A 19,641-nucleotide genomic window follows, 5' to 3' on the forward strand; every position below is an offset into this window, starting at 1 on the left:
TTTGAAAATTCTCAACAGAGAGAGAGCAGTAGTGGGGGGGGGTGGAGGGGAACCTTTTTATGTGCAAATGAGGCTGAGACTGATTCCCTTATTGATCAGGAATCCAACGTTATGGAGAAAGGGCAGGAAAGTGGACCTGGAGAATGTCAGCCATGTTCCTATTGAATGGTGAAGCAGACTAGAAGGGCGAAATGGCCTACTGCTATTTTTATTTCCTATGGTCTTATGGAAGCATGTAAGATATTGAGGGAGGCTAGACAGTAGATACTGAAACGGGTTTACCTCTTGAGGAAATGTCGAAAAAAGGGACAGTTTAAAATCATGCATTCCCCATATCAGATGTTGATGACATTTGTTTTTGAGGGTGGCTAGTAGCAGAGAGTTCCACAGAGGGTATTAAATGCTGGGCCATTGGACGTATGCAAGGCTGAGTTAAGACCAGTTTTGGATCTATATGGGAGTTAAATGACTTGCAGGAGGGTGGAGTTGAGACCACATTCAAATCAGCCATGACCTTATTGAATTGCACTTTCTGCTTAACCAGCCAAATCCCTTACCCTTGTTCCAATTTCTTATGACCTTAAATACTAAATGGATAAATGCATGTTACTGATGTGGTGTCTTGCACCGTAAAGGATACATAATACTTTCTGAGCATACTCATTGTGATTTTCTATAATGGGTTTCCTGAAGATACCCCTTAAATGCACTTTAATACACAAACAGTGGTGAAGTAATGTATTTCATATTTTTAAAATAATTGAGGAATGATTTGGATTAATACTCAATAGCTATTACGATCTGAGCTAATGTACTACTAGACAGCTTAGAGTGGAATCTTGCTTGCTACTTCATATTTAGTTAAACAATTGATTTAATTTTAAAATTTATTTTTTGTTTGTCATGATCATTTAATTTTAAAGTTATGTTTTGTTTGTCATGGCCTTTAATGAAACAGGTCACAAGACTGCAGAGGCCCTTTTTAAGAAGCCATGATGCAGAGGAGCCGGTGTTGGGTTGGGGAGGCCAAAGTTAAAAAAAAAATCACACAACACCAGGTTATAGGTCAACAGCTTTATTGGGAAGCAGTAGCATTTGAAGCCTTCGTCAGGTAGCTAGTGGAGCAGGACCATAGGACACAGACTTTATAGTAAAATATCATGGTATCAGACAACTGGTGCGATATATTGGGAGTTAAACAGCTTGCAGGAGGGTTTGTTCAATATATCGCAGCAGTTGCATGAACTATGATCTTTTGCTATAAATTCTGTGTCCTATGATCTGCCCCACTAACTACCAGATGAAGGAACAGCGCTGTGAAAGCTTGTACTTCCAAATAAACCTGTTGGACTATAACCTGATGTTGTGATTTTTAACTTTTTAAGAGAATATAAGCTTAGTGCACTAAAGTCAGAAAACAAACCAAGAAAAATCTTAATAGAAACATTAAAATTAAGTTTCAACTTGTTTCTTAACGCTGTCTGTAAGATATTCAAGGTTAGAGAAATTACATTCTGTCTCAATTCGAAGTTTCTACTTGACTGACTCCTTCCAGATTCTTTCCTGTTGACCGTGAATACGATTTCACGGTTCCTTTCTAAGCTAGCTGACATGAGCAGTTCACAAATCTGAGGATCTAGACTTTCCCAATTCCACTAACTTTCAGATTTCTATCCAAACTCTACTGGCTCGGTAACTACACAACAGACTTTTGCTGGGGTGACTGGTTTCTGCTGAACTGAACTGAAATACTTGGGGGAAACCTACGGACCTTAACCCTGGTAGGAGCAAATTACTGCAGATGGTGGAATATGTGGTGAAAACCAGAAATGCCGGAGATCACAGTGGGTCAGACAGCACCCACGGACAGGAAGGGCAAGCTAATGTTTCGAGTCCACATGACTCTTCTTCAGAGCTGAAGTGTAGAGGGGACAGCAGTTATGCTATAGTTGGGAAAAGCGGGGTGTGGGTGGCTGTGTGGTTGTGATGATGGAAGTGTAGAGCGCTGATGGAGAAAAGATTTAGATCATTCAGATTGAGTGATCAGAATGTGAGAATGGCAGAACAATAATGTCCAATTGCCAGACTTGAAAGAGAAGAGACAAGAAAAACTGCAGATGCTGGAATCCAAAGTAGACAGGCAGGAGGCAGGAAGAACACTGCAGGCCAGGTCCTGAAAAAGGGTTACACCCGAAACGTCGACTTCTCCACCTCCTGATGCTGCTGGGTCTGCTGTGTTCTTTCAGCCTCCTGCCTGTCTACTTCAGACTTGAAAGAGAAGACTGTCCCACTGATGGGGAGAGAGGACATGGTGACAAAGAATGTAACAAGTAAAGATAAAAGGAAGGGAAGAAAGATAGAAAATAGGTGCAGGAGTAAACCATTCGGCCCTTCGAGCCTGCACCACCATTCAATACGATCATGGCTGATCATGCAATCTCAGTATCCCATTCCCACCCTCTCCCCATACCCCTTGATCCCTTTAGCCCCAAGGCACCACGTCCAGCTCTCTCTTGAATGTATCTAATGAATTGGCTCCGACAGCTTCCTGTGAGAGAGACTTCCACAGATTCACAACTTACTGAGTGAAGAAATACTTCCTCATCTCAGTCTTGAATGGCTTACCCCTTTATTCTTCGAAGTGACCCCTTGTTCTGGACTTCCCCAACATCGGGAACATTCTTCCCACATCTGGGCTGTCCAGTCCTATCAGGATTTTTATATGTTTCAGTAAGAACCTCCCTCATACTTCGAAAACTCAATCAAATTCAAGCCCAGTTGATCCAGTCTGTCTTCAAGTGTGATATGGACCAAGCCAGATCCCCTCAAAATATTTTAAGAAGGTAGACAAGGCCCTAGCTTTTCCTTTTTTTTAAGAGGTAGGTGTGAAGTGGGTGTTCCAGATTTATGCAACTGCTCAACCACTTGGCTCTAAGCAAAACAGAATTTATTTAAACACTACCATTGAAACACAAACAAAAGTAAGCAGAATTTAGAGAAACCTAACTATAAGAAAATCTAATGTATTGACATGGATAAAGAATTGGTTGGCAGATATGAAGCAGACAGTTGGAATAAATGGATCCTTTTCAGAGTGGCAGCCAGTGACTGGTGGTGTTCCACAAGGGCCAGTGTTGGGGCCATAACTTTTCACATTAATGATCTGTATGAAGGAACTAAGGGAATTCTGGCTAAGTTTGCAAATGATACAAAGATGGGTGGAGGGGCAGGTAGTATTCAGGAGGTGGAGAGGCTGCAGAAGGATTTCCACAGATTAGGATGGTGAGTGAAGAAATGGCAGATGGAATACAATGTGGGGAAAGTATGAGGTCACGCACTTTGGTAGGAAGAATAGAGGCATGGACTATTTTCTAAATGTGGAGAAAGTTCAGAAGTCTGAAGTGCAAATGGACTTGGGGGTTCTAGTCCACAATTCTCTTAAGATAAATTTACAGGTTGAGTCAGTAGTTAGGAACGCAAATATAATGTTGGCATTTATTCCGAGAGGACTAGAATATAAAAGCAGGGATGTACTTCTAAGGCTTTATAAAGCTTTGGACAGACCGCAGAGTATTGTGAGCAACTGTGGACCCCACACCTCAGGAAGGATATATCAGCACTGGAGCGGGTCCAGAGGTGGTTCATTAGAATGATCCCAAGAATGTAAGCCTTAACATATGAGGAATGTTTTGAGCACAATAGGTCTATACTCAATGACGTTTAGAAGGAGGGGGGAGTTCTCAATGAAACTTAGAATACTGAACAGTCTGGATGTTGGGAAGATGCCTCCATTGGTAGGAGAGGCTAGCGAGAGTCCAGCCTTAGAGTAAAGGGAAGATCCTTAAGAATGAAGATAAGTAGAAACAACTTCAGCCTGTGAGTGGTGAATCAGTGGAATTCATTGCCACAGAAGGCTGTGGAGGCCAGGTCAGTGAGTATATTTAAGACTGAGATAGATAGGTTCTTGACTGTTAAAGGGATCAAAGGTTACAGGGAGAATGAGAGAGAATGGGGTTGAGAAACTTATCAGCCGTGATTGAATGGCAGAGCACACTTGATCGGCTGAATGGCTTAATTTCTGCTTCTCCATTTTATGGCCTTATATTTCCCCATTTAATCTCTCCCTCTTTGTTTTAAAGAGTGGAGTTACATTAGCTGCCCTCCACTCCGTTGGAACTGTTCCAAAGACTACAAAATGCTAGAAAATGATCACCTCTGCATCCGCTATTTCTAGGGCCACTTCCTTGAGTACTCTGGGATGCAGAGCACCAGGCCCTGGGGAATTATTGGGTTTTAATCTCTGTTTTCCCAATACCATTCCCTGGCTAATAAGGATTTCCTTCAGTTCCTCCTTCATGCTTGACCATCTGTCCCCTGACGTTTCCTGAAGATTATTTGTGTCCTCTGTTTATGAAGACAGATCCAAAGTATTTGTTCAACTGACCTGCCATCTCCTTGTTGACCATTATACATTCACCTGATTCTAACTGCAAGACATTTGTCTTTACCAGTCTTTTTCTCTTCACACATCTATAGAATCTATTGTAGGTATATAATTATTTTTTTCACAAAGGACTTCACATGTGAAGAGCTTAGTGAAAATAGTTAAGGGAGTCAGTGGCTTTGCAGTGGGTGACAGTGGGCAGTTTATTCCTGGAAATGGAGACCGAAATGTCAAGGAAAGGAAGGGAAGTGTCAGAAACGGACATTGTGCAAGTTATGGAGAGGTGGAAGTTGAAGGCAAAATGAGCAAATGTTTCAAGGTCCATTTCAGGGAATAAACAGTCCATTGCCATCCACTACAAAGCTACTGACTGTCACAGCTACCTTCACTACAGCTCTTCACAACCCCAGTCCTGCAAAGACTCCATTACATTCTCCCAGTTAGATTAGATTAGATTTGATTACTTAGTGTGGAAACAGGCCCTTTGGCCCAACAAGTCCACACCGACCCTCCGAAGAGCAAACCCACCCAGACTCATTCACCTAACACTACAAGCAATTTAGCATGGCCAGTTCACCTCACCTGCACATTTTTTGACTGTGGGAGGAAACCGAGCACCCGGAGGAAGCCTACGCAGACACTGGGAGAACATGCAAACTCCACACAGACAGTTACCTGAGGCGGGAATTGAACCCAGGTCTCTGGCGCTGTGAGGCAGCAGTGCTAACCACTGTGCCATCGTGCCACCCATAAATTGCCTACGTCACATCTGCTCGGATGATGCCAACTTTCAAAATGGTGCTGCTGACATTGCCTACTTCTTCCATAACCGGGGTTTCCCACCCACTGCGGTTGATAGGGCCCTCAACCATATTTGACCTCTCACCCGTGCTTCTGCCCTTGCCCCTTTGCATTGCTCACAACAGCATGATTGGGTCCCTTTTCTTACTTTTCATCCGCCCAGCTTCCATATTCGAAGGATTATTCACTGCTATTTCAGACAACTCCAATGCAAAATGGCACGAGCAAACACATCTTGCCCTCACTTCCCCATCTGAATTTTGCAAGGATTGTTCCCTCCAAGACCCCCTTGTCCATTCCGCATTTACAAACACCACACACCCCCCTTTCGTGCGGCACCTTCCCACATAACCACAGAAGGTGAAATACTTGCCCTGCTCACCGTCTAAGGGCCTAAACTGTATTCCTAGGTGAAGCAGCATTTCTCCTGTATCTCCTCCAATCTTGGTATCTCCTCCAATACACGTGTTGAAAAATATGGTTCTGGAAAAACACAGCAGGCCAGGCAGCATCCAAACGCCATCCCACATTCCCAATTCCTCACCTCCGCTGCATCTGCTCCCAGGAGGACCAATTCCAGGAGGACCAATTCCAGGAGGACCAATTCCAGGAGGACTAATTCCACTACCGAACAACCCAAATGGCCTTCGTCAAAACCCGCAATTTCCCCTCCAACGATGCCCTCCACCGCATCTCCTCCACTTCCTGCACCTCCACCCTTGAACCCCGCCCCTCCAATCGCTACCAGGACAGAACCCCACCGGTCCTCACCTTCCACCCCACCAACCTCCGGTTCATCGTATCATCCTCCGTCATTTCCGCCACCTCCAGACAGACCCCACCACCAGGGATATATTACCCTTCCCTCCCCTATCAGCTTTCTGGAAAGACCACTCCCTCTTCAGGTCCACATCCCCCACCAACCCAACCTCCACTCCTGACACCTTCCCCTGCAACCGCAAGAAGTGCAAAACTTGCGCCCACACCTCCCCCCTCACTTCCCTCCAAGGCCCCAATGGATCCTTCCATATCCACCACAAATTCACCTGCACCTCCACACACATCATTTACTGCATCCGCTGCACCCGATGTGGTCTCCTCTACATTGGGGAGACAGGCCGCCTACTTGCGGAACATTTCAGAGAACACCTCTGGGAGACCTGCACCAACCAATCCAACCACCCCGTGGCTGAACACTTTAACTCCCCCTCCCACTCCTCCAAGGACATGCAGGTCCTTGGCCTCCTCCATCGCCAGACCATGGCAACATGACGCCTGGAGGAAGAGTGCCTCGTCTTCCGCCTAGGAACCCTCAAACCACAAGGGACGAATGCAGATTTCTCCAGCTTCCTCACTTCCTCCCCCCCCACCTTATCTCAGTTCCAACCCCCGGATTCAGCACCGCCCTCTTGACCTGCAATCTTTTTCCCAACCTCTCCGCCCCCACCCGCTCTCCGGCCTATTACCCTCCCCCTCACCTCCTTCCATCTATCTTATTCCCCCAAATTCGCTCCCCCCTACCTTTTATCTCAGCTTGCTTGGCACACCAGCCTCATTCCTGAAGAATGGCTTATGCCCGAAACGTCGATTCTCCTCGGATGCTGCCTGGCCTGCTGTGTTTTTCCAGCACCACATTTTTCAACTCTGGTCTCCAGCATCTTTCTCCCAATGCACGTGTGGCCTACGTGCGTTGGAGAAACCAAATGCAGACTGGGTGACCACTTTGCGGAAGACCTCTAGTGTGTGCGCAAGCATGACGCTGACCTTCCCATTGTCGGTCACTTCAACAGACCGTTCTGCTCACATGCCTATTTAGCTGTCCTCTGCATGCTGCAGTGCTGTAGTGAATCACAGCACAAACTGGAGGAACAACATCACGCCTTAATACGAGGCACTTCACAACCTTCTGAGCATAATATTGAGCTCAACACCTTAAAATTGTGAACCGACTCCCATTTTTTTCCCTTCCTTTTATCTTTACTTGTTAGGTCCTTTGTCACCATGTCCTCTCTCCATCATTCCCACCCCAATGGGACTGTCTTCTCTTTTGTGACTGCTCTGCCATTCTCACATTGATTACTTCATTTGAACTATCAACGTCTTATCTTCACCTGGACTCTACACCTCCACCATTGCTACAAATATGTAGAAGCCCCATCTCTCTCTCTCTCTCTCTCTCTCTCTCTCTGTCTCTCTCTCTCTCTGTGTCTCTTTCCCTCTGTGTGTCTCTCTCTCTCTCTCTCTCTAGCTCTCTCTCTAGCTCTCTCTCTATCTCTCTATCTCTCTCTCTATCTCTCTCTCTCTTCCTCTCTCTCTCTCCTCTCTCCACTGAACCTCCTGCCCTTCATCTTAACATTATACCCCTTTGTTATTGCCCCTTCAACCGAGTGGAATAGTCGCTTCCTGTCCATGCTCTCATAATCTTATACACCTCAATCAGGTACCCCCTCGGTCTTCTCTGCTGTAAATGGAAACCACATGCGCCTATCTAGCCGCCTTCATTTGAGTTCCACCCTCCCAGATAAAGCCTGGCGAATCTCATTTGCACATCCCCCATTGTAATCACATCCTTCCTGTAATGCGCTGACTAGAACTGCACACACCACTCTGGTTGTGGCCTAACCAAAGCTTTGCACAGCTTCATCTTAACCTCTCTGTCCTTAGCTTTGTCAGCCATGGCACAGATTAAGTGTCCCATGTGCTGCCTTAACCACGCTATCAATCTGCCTTGTTGCCCTCAGGGATCTGTGAATAAGCACTGCTGGAACACCTTGTTCCATTCAGTTTCCTAGAGCGTCGCTACTTATTCTATTCTTCCTTGTCTTCTTGCCCTTTCCAAAGTGCAGCACCTTATACTTAATAGGGTTAAGGGTTAACTATCTGCCACTGTTCTCCTGTCTGACCTACTCATCTGTATCTTCTGGTAACCATGGCATGGAACCGTGATTCATGTTCAGTTTCTTTAATAATTACATGTCCTTTATGTAAGTCGCTTAAGATTAAGCAACAGAGTTGGTTTTGGCTACCTTACTATTCCTTCATATCTGACAATCGTACCCTCTGTCATGTGTGATAATTTGCCTCAGACGTGTGAATCTTTTCACTTGTTTCAGAAACTCTCAACTTATTTCACTTTCTTTTCTGGGATCTGCTTCAAACCACTGTCATTGTCTTTGTATCCTTTTTTTTAATTGATGCTCATCTAGGCTATGGCTCCACAGGCATGAAGGAAATGGCTGACCACCAGATAGGTAGTGCAGGAGTCTCCAGCTGTTGCACAGGGGAGGAATAAGAAAGTGTGTGACTGCAGTAGGTATAGAGGATTCAGTTGTAAGGGTAGTCATTTCTCTAACTGCAAACAGGATTCTTGGATAGTATGTTGCCTCCCTGATGCTATGGTCAGGGATGTCTCAGTGGGGGAAGGGTAAACAACTGGTGGTCATGGTACACATTTGTATAAACAGCAGAATTTTTTACAAAAAATAACCAATGTAGTATCAAAAGCAGAAGACAGGGCATTAGGAGAGATTGAAAAGTAGGACCTCAAAAGTAGTGGTCTCAGGATCATTGCCAGTGCCTGTGGGAGTCAGTAGAAATAGCAGAATGTATCATCTGAACACATGGCTGAAGAGATGGTGATTGGAGGAGGGCCTCAGATTCCTGAGGCATTGGGAGCAGTTCTGGGAAGGTCGGACCATTACAAACTGGACTGATTCTGCCAGGGTAGGACTGGGACGGATGTTCTGGGTCGAGCTTTTGCTTGAGTGGTTGAGAGACCTTAAACTAAACTGGCAGGGGGGGATGGAATGGGATGGGCACCAATGCAAGGAGACGGTGAAGGAGAAACAAAATCTAGAACAAAAGACAGAAAAAAGAATAAGTTGTGAAATCAAGGCCAAAATGAAAGCTTAATGAGCATGAGACAAGCTTGTGCAGAGCATTTGCAATTAAGTCGATGAATTTATCATCTAAGTGGATGCAAACTGGTTTGGTGTAGTGAAGATTACAGAGGCTGTTAGGTGACCAGAGGTGGGAAATGAAGGAGCTCTCTTTCCCCATTCCTGTAACCCCACAGTTACCAAGGCTAACCCACCAAACCTGCAAATCACAGGGCAATTTACTACATCCAATCCAGCTAACCTGCACATCTTTGAACAGTGAGAGGGAACCTGAGCATGTCCATGCAAATATGGGGATAATATTCAATCTCCACATACAGTCACCCAAGGAAATAACGTCTACTGGACAGTTTCATCAGAAAGTAAAGATACAACATTGGCTCAGATGTTGCTGTAAAAGTGACAGTGGGACTATCAGTGCCGATTTATAACTGTTACTAACAAGTACGAAGGACGATTACTTTTGTCACCTGCATTTATCGTGAATCACTGAAATCAGAAACTCACTGATTTATCAGCAATGTACTTTATTGGTTGTATAAACAAAGGCGAGATTTTAAGCTCATTTAAGCCGTCATTTGAATGATAATGAGCCAGTGACAAGCGAAGTGTGGTGAAATTAAAATTTGCCCTGTTGTTTCTTGCTTATTAATGTGGAGCATATTGTAATGCTGGTTTAAAGACAAACAATTTTCTTTGTTTCTTAAATGTAGTTAGTGCTTAGCATTGATCAGATTAGTATTAGCATAACGAGCAATTAGAGTCATAGAGTCATAGAAATGTACAGCACAGAAACAGACCCTTTGATCCAACTCGTCCATGCTGCCCAGATATCCCAACCCAATTCAGTCCCATTTGCCTGCACTTCCTCCCTTTAAACCCCTCCTATTCATATACCCATCCAGATGCCTTTTAAATGTACTAATTATTTCAGCCTCCACCAGCCAGCAGCTCATTCCATACACCCACCACCCTCTGCATGAAAACATTGCCCCTTAGGACCCTTTTATATCTTTCCCCTCTCACCCTGAACCTATGCCCTCTCGTTCTGAACTCACCCACCCCAGGGAAAAGAGCTTGTCTGTTTATCCTTTCCATGCCCCTCGTGATTTTATAAAACTCTATAAGGTTACCCTTGCCAGGGAAGTGATTCCTGGGCTCCTTGTTGAGATAGTTGTATCATTGATAGTCACAGGTGAGGTGCCGGAAGACTGGAGGTTGGCTAACATGCTGCCACTGTTTAAGAAGGGTGGTAAGGACAAGCCAGGAAACTGTAGACTGATGAGCCTGACGTCAGTGGTGGGCAAGTTGTTGGCAGGACTCCTGAGGGACAGGATGTACATGGACTGATTAGGGATAGTCAACATGGCATTGTGCATGGGATGTCATGTCTCGAGAACTTGATTGAGTTTTTTGAAGAAGTAACAAAGAGGGCAGAGCAGTAGACATGATCCATATGGACTTCAGTAAGGCGTTCGACAAGGTTCCCATGGGAGATTGGTTAGCAATCTTCCATGGAATATCATGGTTAGCAATATCATGGAATACAGGGAGAACTCTCCATTTGGATACAGGAGTGGCTCAAAGGTAGAAGACAGAGGGTGGTGGTGGATCTTTGCTTTTCAGACTGGAGGCCTGTGACCATTGGTGTACCACAAGGATTGGTGCTGGGCCCACTGCTTTTTGTCATTTACGTAAATGATTTAGATATGAACATAGGAGGTATGGTTAGTAAGTTTGCAGAATTCACCAAAGTTGGAGATGTAGTGGTCAGCGAAGGTTGCAATTATATTATATTAATATAATTGCAATTATATTAAAGAATATGCAGTTATACGACAAGGCAGACATAAAATGAATAAATATACACAGTGGCATTAAGATCCAAAAATGCAATGGATTATATTGTGAAGTTGTGCAAAGAAAAATCACAAAAGATTGGTGTTTGATGTATGATAAAGGCTGTTCTTATTCAATGCTGTATTGGCAGTTGAGGTGTGTGTGGAACTGTGGGTTAGAATCTAATCTGTTAATCTCCAGGTTCTCAATCAGAATAGGATCAACATCCAAGGGTTCATTTTGATTTTAAATGGTTAATAGTAAAAATGAAAATTGGGAGTGATGTATAACAAGCAGCTAAATTATAATCACTTATTTTTTCATTCAATGAATCAAAATTACCCCATCACTTTCAAGATTCCATATCAGGATAAATGTAACCGGCAGATCTTAGCTGTTACATTAAGCTGGTTCAAGAAACTTCCTTGTAGTTGAGGATCTACATCAACAAATCACCTTTGGGCCAAAACTGAATGACACAAAATTGCCAAATTTGTTCAGAGTAAGTATGATAATGATTGCTGTAAGAGCTGAACATTTGCATAGATGCTGTAGGATATTCTTCTTTACTAAGAAATAAATATGTGCCACCAATTATAAAACAAGAGACACTCTACCCTGCACCTGGCATTTGTGTGAATGTGATGCTGACATTGCAGGTATTATGGTTTTCTCTATACCTGAACCACAACCACGAGCACCCGAGCTACACATCTTCTCCCAAACTTTGGTTTTCTCTATACCTGAAGTTGTAAGCCTGCATAAAAGTAGGTGTTGTACAAACTGTTGTACAATAGCTATAAGGAATATCACACAAATTCTGCAAAGAAAAGGAGGTAAAGTCTGAGTAACTCTACTAATCAAGACTGAAGAAAAATTAAGAAAACAAACATGCTTATACAAGTGATTTTTGGATTTTTTTTGCTTCATATGAAATATTTTGATCAATCAGCAGAAATATGTCAAAATATTTTGCCTTTTTATCATGATTACCAAGCTACAAATTAAATAAAATCTTTGTTTTGCAATTATGTTGCAAATCTGTTAAAAGCGTATGAGTCATGAACTGCTTACTCCAAATGGCTGAAGGTGATGTGATGTATAGTTGTCTTTCACATGATACATACTGGAAAATAATGGCAAATCTGGTTCTTGTTACTTTTCAGTGTACTATGGGCAGGATGGTCATTTTGGACCCTGTGAAAACAAGTACTGTGGCCTTGGCCGACACTGTGTTGTAAACAAGGAGACAGGGCAGGCAGACTGTGCATGCTTGGAACGATGTAAACCCAATTACAAACCTGTGTGTGGTTCCGATGGGGAACTTTACGAAAACCACTGTGAGCTTCATCGTGCTGCTTGCTTGAAGAAACAAAAGAATTCAGTTGTCCATAATGAAGACTGCTTTTTCAAAGGTAGGAATCTATAAAAAACAATAAGTTGCAAAGTTATGTTTCTGAACTTAAATAAGTCAAAGTGTATTATTTTGCCTGTGACTTAACTGGATGTCAGAAATGAGCTATGAGGGAGGAAGAATACATGTGATGTGCAGTACAGAAAGAGTAGCTTTTTTTTTATTAGTGAACATTTTCTGTTTCATGGTTCTGAATGAGAGCAATGAGAAGATTGTATTTCTTAAGACTGTTTCTAAAGAAATGGATTACAGGATGCAAAAGTGAATTGAAGGATTTATTTTTTTTAGTTATTTGAGATAAATGTACTGTTTACGAGACCACAGTGAGCATAAACAACATTCTAATTTTCTTGTCTGTGATTGGAGTTGGGTATGAGCTCATTTTATACAGCAATGGTTCCACCAACCTGCTTGACCAAAACACCTTTAATTTGATAAAATGCTCTGAAGTATTTTGAGAACAAAATATTGCAGCTGCCAGATTTCTGACATCAGAGCAAAAATTCTCAGGAAAATCTCAGCTATGGAGAGAAACCATTTAACATTTCAGAACATTCTGATGAAATATCATCAACCTGAAACATTAACTTGGCTTTCTTCTATGTCTAGTTGATCTGCTGCGTTTTCCCAGCATTTCTGTTATCTTGCAGGACTGTTGTCAAATAAACTTTAATGCGGAACAACAGAAAGAGGTATGAGAACAGACCTAAAGCTTGGTCAAAAAGAGAGGTTTTACGAAAAAGAAAGTTTAAAATTTTAAGGGGAAGAAAGATGGGGAGGTTCAGCAAGGAAATTTGAGAGATTCGGGCCTTGGCATTTGAAGACATGACTCCCCATGTCAGACTGTAGAGCATAATTCAGCCACTGGGTATGATTCGCTGTTCCAGGAGGTCATGTCTGATCTGATTACCATCAATACTCTCCCATCTTTTCTCCATAGCCCTTGATTCCTTTACTGATTAAAATCTGTTCAGTATGGAAAATCAGAAGTTCAAGAGAGCAAAATTGAAAAATTCATGAATTTTTTGTAAGGTTCTTTAAGTTAGTTTTTATTGTCAATTCATTGGAAAAAATAGGAACATAAGAATTAGTGGGGGTAGGTGAAAGTAATTCAGCCCTTTTTAAGCCTAGTCTGTCATGATCATGGCTGGTCTTATTCTGCTCTCAATGCCACTTTCCTGCCTGCTTCCCATAGCTTTTTACCCTGCACTTCATCAGAGATATCTATTGGTTTCTTGAATCTGTAAACTGATTCTGTCTCCGATACAGAAAATGCAAAAGGACAGATAAATTCAGAATTATTTTGTCCATGGCTAACCTTAACAAAACAGATAAAGTACTTAAACTTTAAGTATTGTCATACTGAAATGTCTAATTTATTAAATAATTCATGAATACTACCTTTATTGTCCTCATTTTCTTTCTCTCTCTCTCTCTCTCTCTGTCTCTCTCTCTGTCTCTCTCTCTCTATCCCTGAGTGTTCTGTTTGCCAATGACTTACTTACCTGTTTTTGTATATCATTCATCATCAAATATTTATCACCCATCAATCCCACTTACCAATGGCTCTCTGTTCCTCAATACCTCAGGTTTAACATTCGCATTAATCCAGGGCTCTCCTCCACCTACCACTTCCACCAAAACACTTTGAGCTCTTCATCCTTCTTGCGCAGCTCCCACCATCCCCTCCAAGGGTGGCACTACCTTTTGCCAGAGCTCCATGCTTTGGAATTATTTTCTTAAATTAATCCAACTCCTCATATATCTCTCCTTTCTTAAGGATTTTTGAAAGTACCTTGATGTATTTTGAACCCAGAGGGCAGCACGGAGGCTCAGTGATTAGCACTGTTTCCTCGCAGTGCCAGGCATCTGGGTTTGATTACTGCCTCGGCGACTGTCTGTGTGGAGTTTGCACATTCTCCCCCTGTCTGTGTGGGTTTCCTCTGGGTGCTCCAGTTTCCTCCCACCATCCAAAGATGTGCAGGATGGGTGAATTGGCCGTGCTAAATTTTCCATAGTGTTAGGTGCATTAGTCAGGGGTAAATATGGCATAGGGGAATGGGTCTGGTTGGTTACTCTTCAGAGGGTATATGTAGACCTTGCTGGGCCAAATTTCCTGTTTCCACACTGTAGGTAATCTAGCCTACATTGCTACTCTTGTATTTAGATGTCCACAGTTTTATAACATCTCTGTGGATATCATATGGTTCCATGGTGAGGACCATATTATCAAAGTAAGTTCTTGCACTTCTCTTTAACAATAAAAAGTAGCTAAATGTAAAACTGAATATTCTTGCCCTGAACTTGCATTGCCTGTAATCTCAGTGTCGCCCACTGTACATCAATGACTGACTCTCACTAGATTTTAGAAAGACATTTTGGCATTTCACTTGGAATTAATGTGTTCCTTTGTAAAGGCCAATCTGCCTCACTTTAGTCAGTGACCCGAAAGGTTCTGGGTCCCAGTGAGCCTGAAGAAAGAGAATTCTTGACGATGCTGGAGCCTGCATAATCTGTCATTTTCTGCCCTTTCCTTTTTATTGGAGTCTCATTTCGTGTTACTGATTCAAAGACCAAGCTAGTCAAGGCCTTGTAAGCTAACTCTTCTGGATTACCATCTCGATGCTGCAAAGCCACACACACCTTGGTGGCAAGCAGCTGCACATGCTTAGTGTTGGGTATAGTTTATCAATTCCCTTTTGTCTTCAACTCGAACAAAGCACATTTGGGAATTAGTAAAATCAGCAGATTATGAGATAACTGTTTGCCAAAATACGAGAGAATTTGCTGGTGTACTCCATCTTTGCTTTTTGTCGTTTTAAACCTTAATGTATTTATCAAATGGACAAACAATATTTGGATTGGTGTGCATTTTTTTTCTAATTTTAAATTTGCATTCTTGGACTATTGAGACAAATTTTAATATTTGCAACTCACCTTATATAGAACCTGCTTGATTTTCATTTCATTGTTTAAGAGGTCCAGTGTGGAATGGGTGCTCCGTTTCACCAGATTAACCATGAGTCAGGAGGTGAAATAAGTTTGATATTGAACTATTCAAATAAATGGCAATAGTTGATGCAAAGCTTGGTAAAAGAGTGTAGGATTGCCATTCTTATAGTTATTCTGTGTTATATAGGCTGCTGACATTTTTAAAATCATTAGAACACACAATCTTGATGATCAACTTTCACTTTTGTGTTATAATCCATTTTTGTGTCCCTCTGTCTCTGTCTTCCAAAGCTGACCACTGTGGAGAATTACTTGGATGAAAATTTTAAAAAATTGAAAGCAAAAAGTGTTCCAATGCTGTTTATTTGTCCCTAGTGAAGACCAAGAGTGGAACTTCTGTGCAATGTTTAATAGTCACTCAAATTAGTTCAGGTCAGCAAATAACAACAGTTTAGGTCAATAGATGTGGAGCTGGAGAAGCGCAGGATGAAGGGTTTTCGCCCGAAATGTCAACTTTCCTGCTCCACCGATCCTGTCTGACCTTCTGTGCATCTCCAGCTCCACTCCATTGACTGACTTCTGGCATCTGCAGTCCTTACAGTCTCCAACAACAGTTTAAGGATCGGTTAGTTTTAGTCATTCAGAGATGGAGCCAGAGAATATATATCTTGAAGTGCTGCCATTTGCTGTGATGAAATGGGCTTGTTGAACTCAGAGGATCCATTTGGTAGCTGTTCTCAGTTGGTTATCAGGCAAACTTCTGTTTGTTGCTGTTCAGGTTTGGGCTCTCCAGGCCATTTTGTGCAGCTGAATGTTGCGTTAATGTCAAGTTAAACATGTTTTATGGTTTGACCATGTCTTTAAGTCTGAGGGGAAAAGCAGAGGGTTTTAATTGCCTTACTACAATATATAGAAAGCACCCATAGCATTGGGTGTAGATTGAGAGTGGTAAGACTGAGGAAGTCAATAATCCCACTTCTCAAAAGAAAAGATATTCGTTTTTCTTTCAATCTTTCCAACTGGCTCAGAATTTTTAAAATAAGTTGTGGCAGAATCATAGCATCCCTGCAGGGTGGGAACAGACCATTCAGCCCAATATGTCCACACTGACCCTGAGAAGAGCACCCCGACACCCCCCACCCTATCCCTGCAATCCTGCATTTAGCGTGGCTAATCCACATCTTTGAAATGTGGGAGGAAACTGGAGCACCCGAAGGAAACCCAGGCAGACACGGGAAGAATGTGCAAATTGCACACAGATAGTTGGCCGGGTGTCTGGGACTGTGAGGCAGTAGTGCTGACCATTGAACCACTGTACTTCCCTCCAATCCCCTTGCAATAAAGGCCATCATGCCATTTACCTTCACCATTGCTGTTTGAACCTATGGGATAACTTTGTGTTCCTTGAATGAATGCACCTTCTTCACATCATCGAAGGCATATTCCACTTTACTACCTTTCCTGCCAAAAGAGACTAATGTCAATTCCCCCATCATACCTCATCTGCCATCTTACTGCCCCTCACAGGCAATGAACATAACCAGACCTCTTAGCAATGCTTTCCTTTCTTATGGTCCATATGCAGTACCCAACTTTGTATGAAAAGCAAACTGCAATCTATAACATACATTTATCATCCGCATTCATCACTTCCAATTGGTGTAAAAAAAATGCCCTTTATGTATTTTTAAAAAAAATCTCTTTAAATCACCTTAAAAATATGCCTCCTAGTCTTGAAATCCCCCATCCTAAGGAACGTACACCTATCATTAACGCTAACTATATCCCTCATAATTTTTATAATGTCACCTCTCAATCTCCTCCATTCCAGGGAAAAAGTGCCAGCCTATCCAATCTTTATTTATAATGCAAACTTTCCATTCCATGCAACATCCTGGTAAATCTCTGAACTGCCTCTAGCTAAATAATATCCTCTTGATAACTGGGTGACCTGAACTGGACACAGTACTCCAGCAAAGGTCTCACCAATATCCAGTATAATCTCAACATGACGTCCCAACTCCTATAGCCGAAGGACTGAGCAATGAAAGCAAGCGTGCTAAATGCCTTTATAACCACTGTCTCTATGTGACAGAGATTTCAATGATTTGTGCACCAGGACCTCTGTTCTACAACACTACCCAAGGCCCGACCAGTAACTGGAAAAGTCCAGTTGGAAGACAGTGAGTAGTGTCGCTTGGAAGACTGTTATTTGGAGATTCAAAGGGGTAGTGTCAGCAAAGGGAAGCTAGCTGTCATTGAAAGAGGAGGAGTTTTCAGTGAAGACTTTGGAGTATAGTCTCAGGAATCCAGTGGGCCACAGCTTTAAAGTGAGAAATGAAACACTTGGAGGTGAACAGCCTTTGAGAGAGACTGAATTGAAATAGAGTAAAAATTTAAATTTGATGTGGTGACCCATAATGTCACGAGTACCTGGACAGATTGCTGAGAAAGCTGTGGGATATGCCCTCGATGCCTTAGCTGCTTCATTACGCTCTGTAGGGTGTTGAACCCCAATATATATTTTAACACACAGTTAACTTTTGGTGCTAATTCTGGATGTTAAAATATGTGTGTAGATTGTTTTACATTTATGAATTTGTGTGTTAATTTTGTTCAAAATATGTCAGTGCTTGGTTTTAACATCTTAGAAAGTACATGGAATCTCAAAATTTTTTCTATTTTTAATCAATAATAAGTTACTGGTCCCTAACCATGTCATAATATAAATTTAGTGGTTTCATCTGGAATGATAAGGTAAGTGATCTCACAGATAACATAAAACTCACACACAGTACAGTATATGCCACAATGAAAAGCTCAATTATTCCAATATCATTTGAATCAATAATATAAATATGAAGAGCTCTTGTTACAACCCTAAGCCGAAGCTGTGGGTCTAAGGACTAATCCAGAACCTCATGGCTATGAAAGTTGCACTGGTAATGTGTCAAAACTGGTTGATTATCAACCTGTACATCTTTCCAGCACACCCATGGCAGACAAAACGAATGGCTGTGTGTCTAGGTTAGGCACACTTGATGTGGAATGACAGCCTGCAAGCTACACCCTTTTGTGGCAAGCTATTATCCTGTTCCAGGATGAAATGGCCACAGAAACAGTCTTAAGAACACACTTTCTCTGTTTTGTGTGCCATTAGACATGGAAATGACGAACTCTACATGGTCATCTGGAGCAATTGTTCAGTAATTTATCAAGTGAACTAGATTTCCCTTCAGAGGGGTAAGAGAAAGGTAATTAAGTAATTAATGTGATTGTTTTGCTTGACACCAGTGCACCTTATTGGGAGGTATGCTTTAAATATCACAATCACAGAGCCAGCAGCAAGGAAACAGGACCTTTGACCCAATTAGTCCGTGCCGACCACGTTTCCTACACTGAACCATTTTCCTTCATTTGGCCCATATCCTTCTCAACCACTCCTATCTAAGTAAAAGACATTTGGACAGGTATATGTTATGATTGTACCTGCCTCTACCACTTCAGTTAGCAGCTTGTTCCATACACCCACCAGCCTCCGTGTCAAGACCCTTTTAATGCTTTCCCCTCACCTTAACTCTATGCCCTCTAGCTTTGGACTCCCCTACCCTGGGGAAGAGACCTTGAATATTCATCTTATCTATGCCCCTCATGATTTTAGAACTGTCTGTAAGGTCACACCTCAGCCTCCTCTGCTTCAGGGAGGAAAGCCCCAACCTATCCAACCTCTCTCTTGTCTCTCAGACTTTCCAGACTTGGTAACATTCTTGTAAGTCTTTCTTTACACACCTTCCAGTTTAATAACATTCTTCCTATAGCAGGGCACCCAGAATGGTACTCAGTACTCCAAATGTGGCCTTACCAATGTCTTGTGCAGCTGCAATGTGACATACCAACTCTTGTACTCAATGCTTTGACCAATGAAGGCAAGCATGCCAAACATCATCATCCTGTCTACCCGTGTGTCACTTTCAAGGAGCCATGTTCCTGCACCCTAGGTCTCTGTTCAACAACACCTCTCAGGGCCCCTACCATTAACTGTGAAAGTCCTGCTGTGGTTTGTCTTTCCAGAATGCAATACCTCCCATTTATCTGAACTGAACTCCATCTGCCATTCCTCTGCCCACTGGCCATATCTCCCATATTCTCATCCAAATCATTTATACAAATGACCAAGAGTAGACCCAGCACTGATTCTTGAAGCATACTGCTGGTCACAGGCCATTAGCCTCTGGCAAGCTTTTTTGTTTCCAATTAGCTAGCTCTTTCTGGATCCCATATGATGTAATCTT

The 19,641-nt window shown here is 42.4% G+C and overlaps 1 protein-coding gene across 4 annotated transcripts in view; it reads left to right on the forward strand.

The window, feature by feature from the left end:
• The window catches only part of fstl5 (follistatin-like 5), a 505,241-nt gene that overhangs the window by 112,413 nt on the left and 373,187 nt on the right, over positions 1–19,641 (forward strand). For 3 of the 4 annotated variants that reach the window (XM_072573241.1, XM_072573184.1, XM_072573249.1), the window contains one exon: positions 12,150–12,398. The exons of the other annotated variant lie outside the window; for it this stretch is intronic. In XM_072573241.1, the coding sequence (XP_072429342.1) occupies positions 12,150–12,398 (249 nt within the window). The remainder of the gene's footprint in view (positions 1–12,149; positions 12,399–19,641) is intronic. 4 annotated transcript variants of the gene reach the window in all.

The sequence above is a fragment of the Chiloscyllium punctatum genome, chromosome 1, assembly GCF_047496795.1.
Source record: "Chiloscyllium punctatum isolate Juve2018m chromosome 1, sChiPun1.3, whole genome shotgun sequence".
Classification (NCBI taxonomy): Eukaryota; Metazoa; Chordata; class Chondrichthyes; order Orectolobiformes; family Hemiscylliidae; genus Chiloscyllium; species Chiloscyllium punctatum.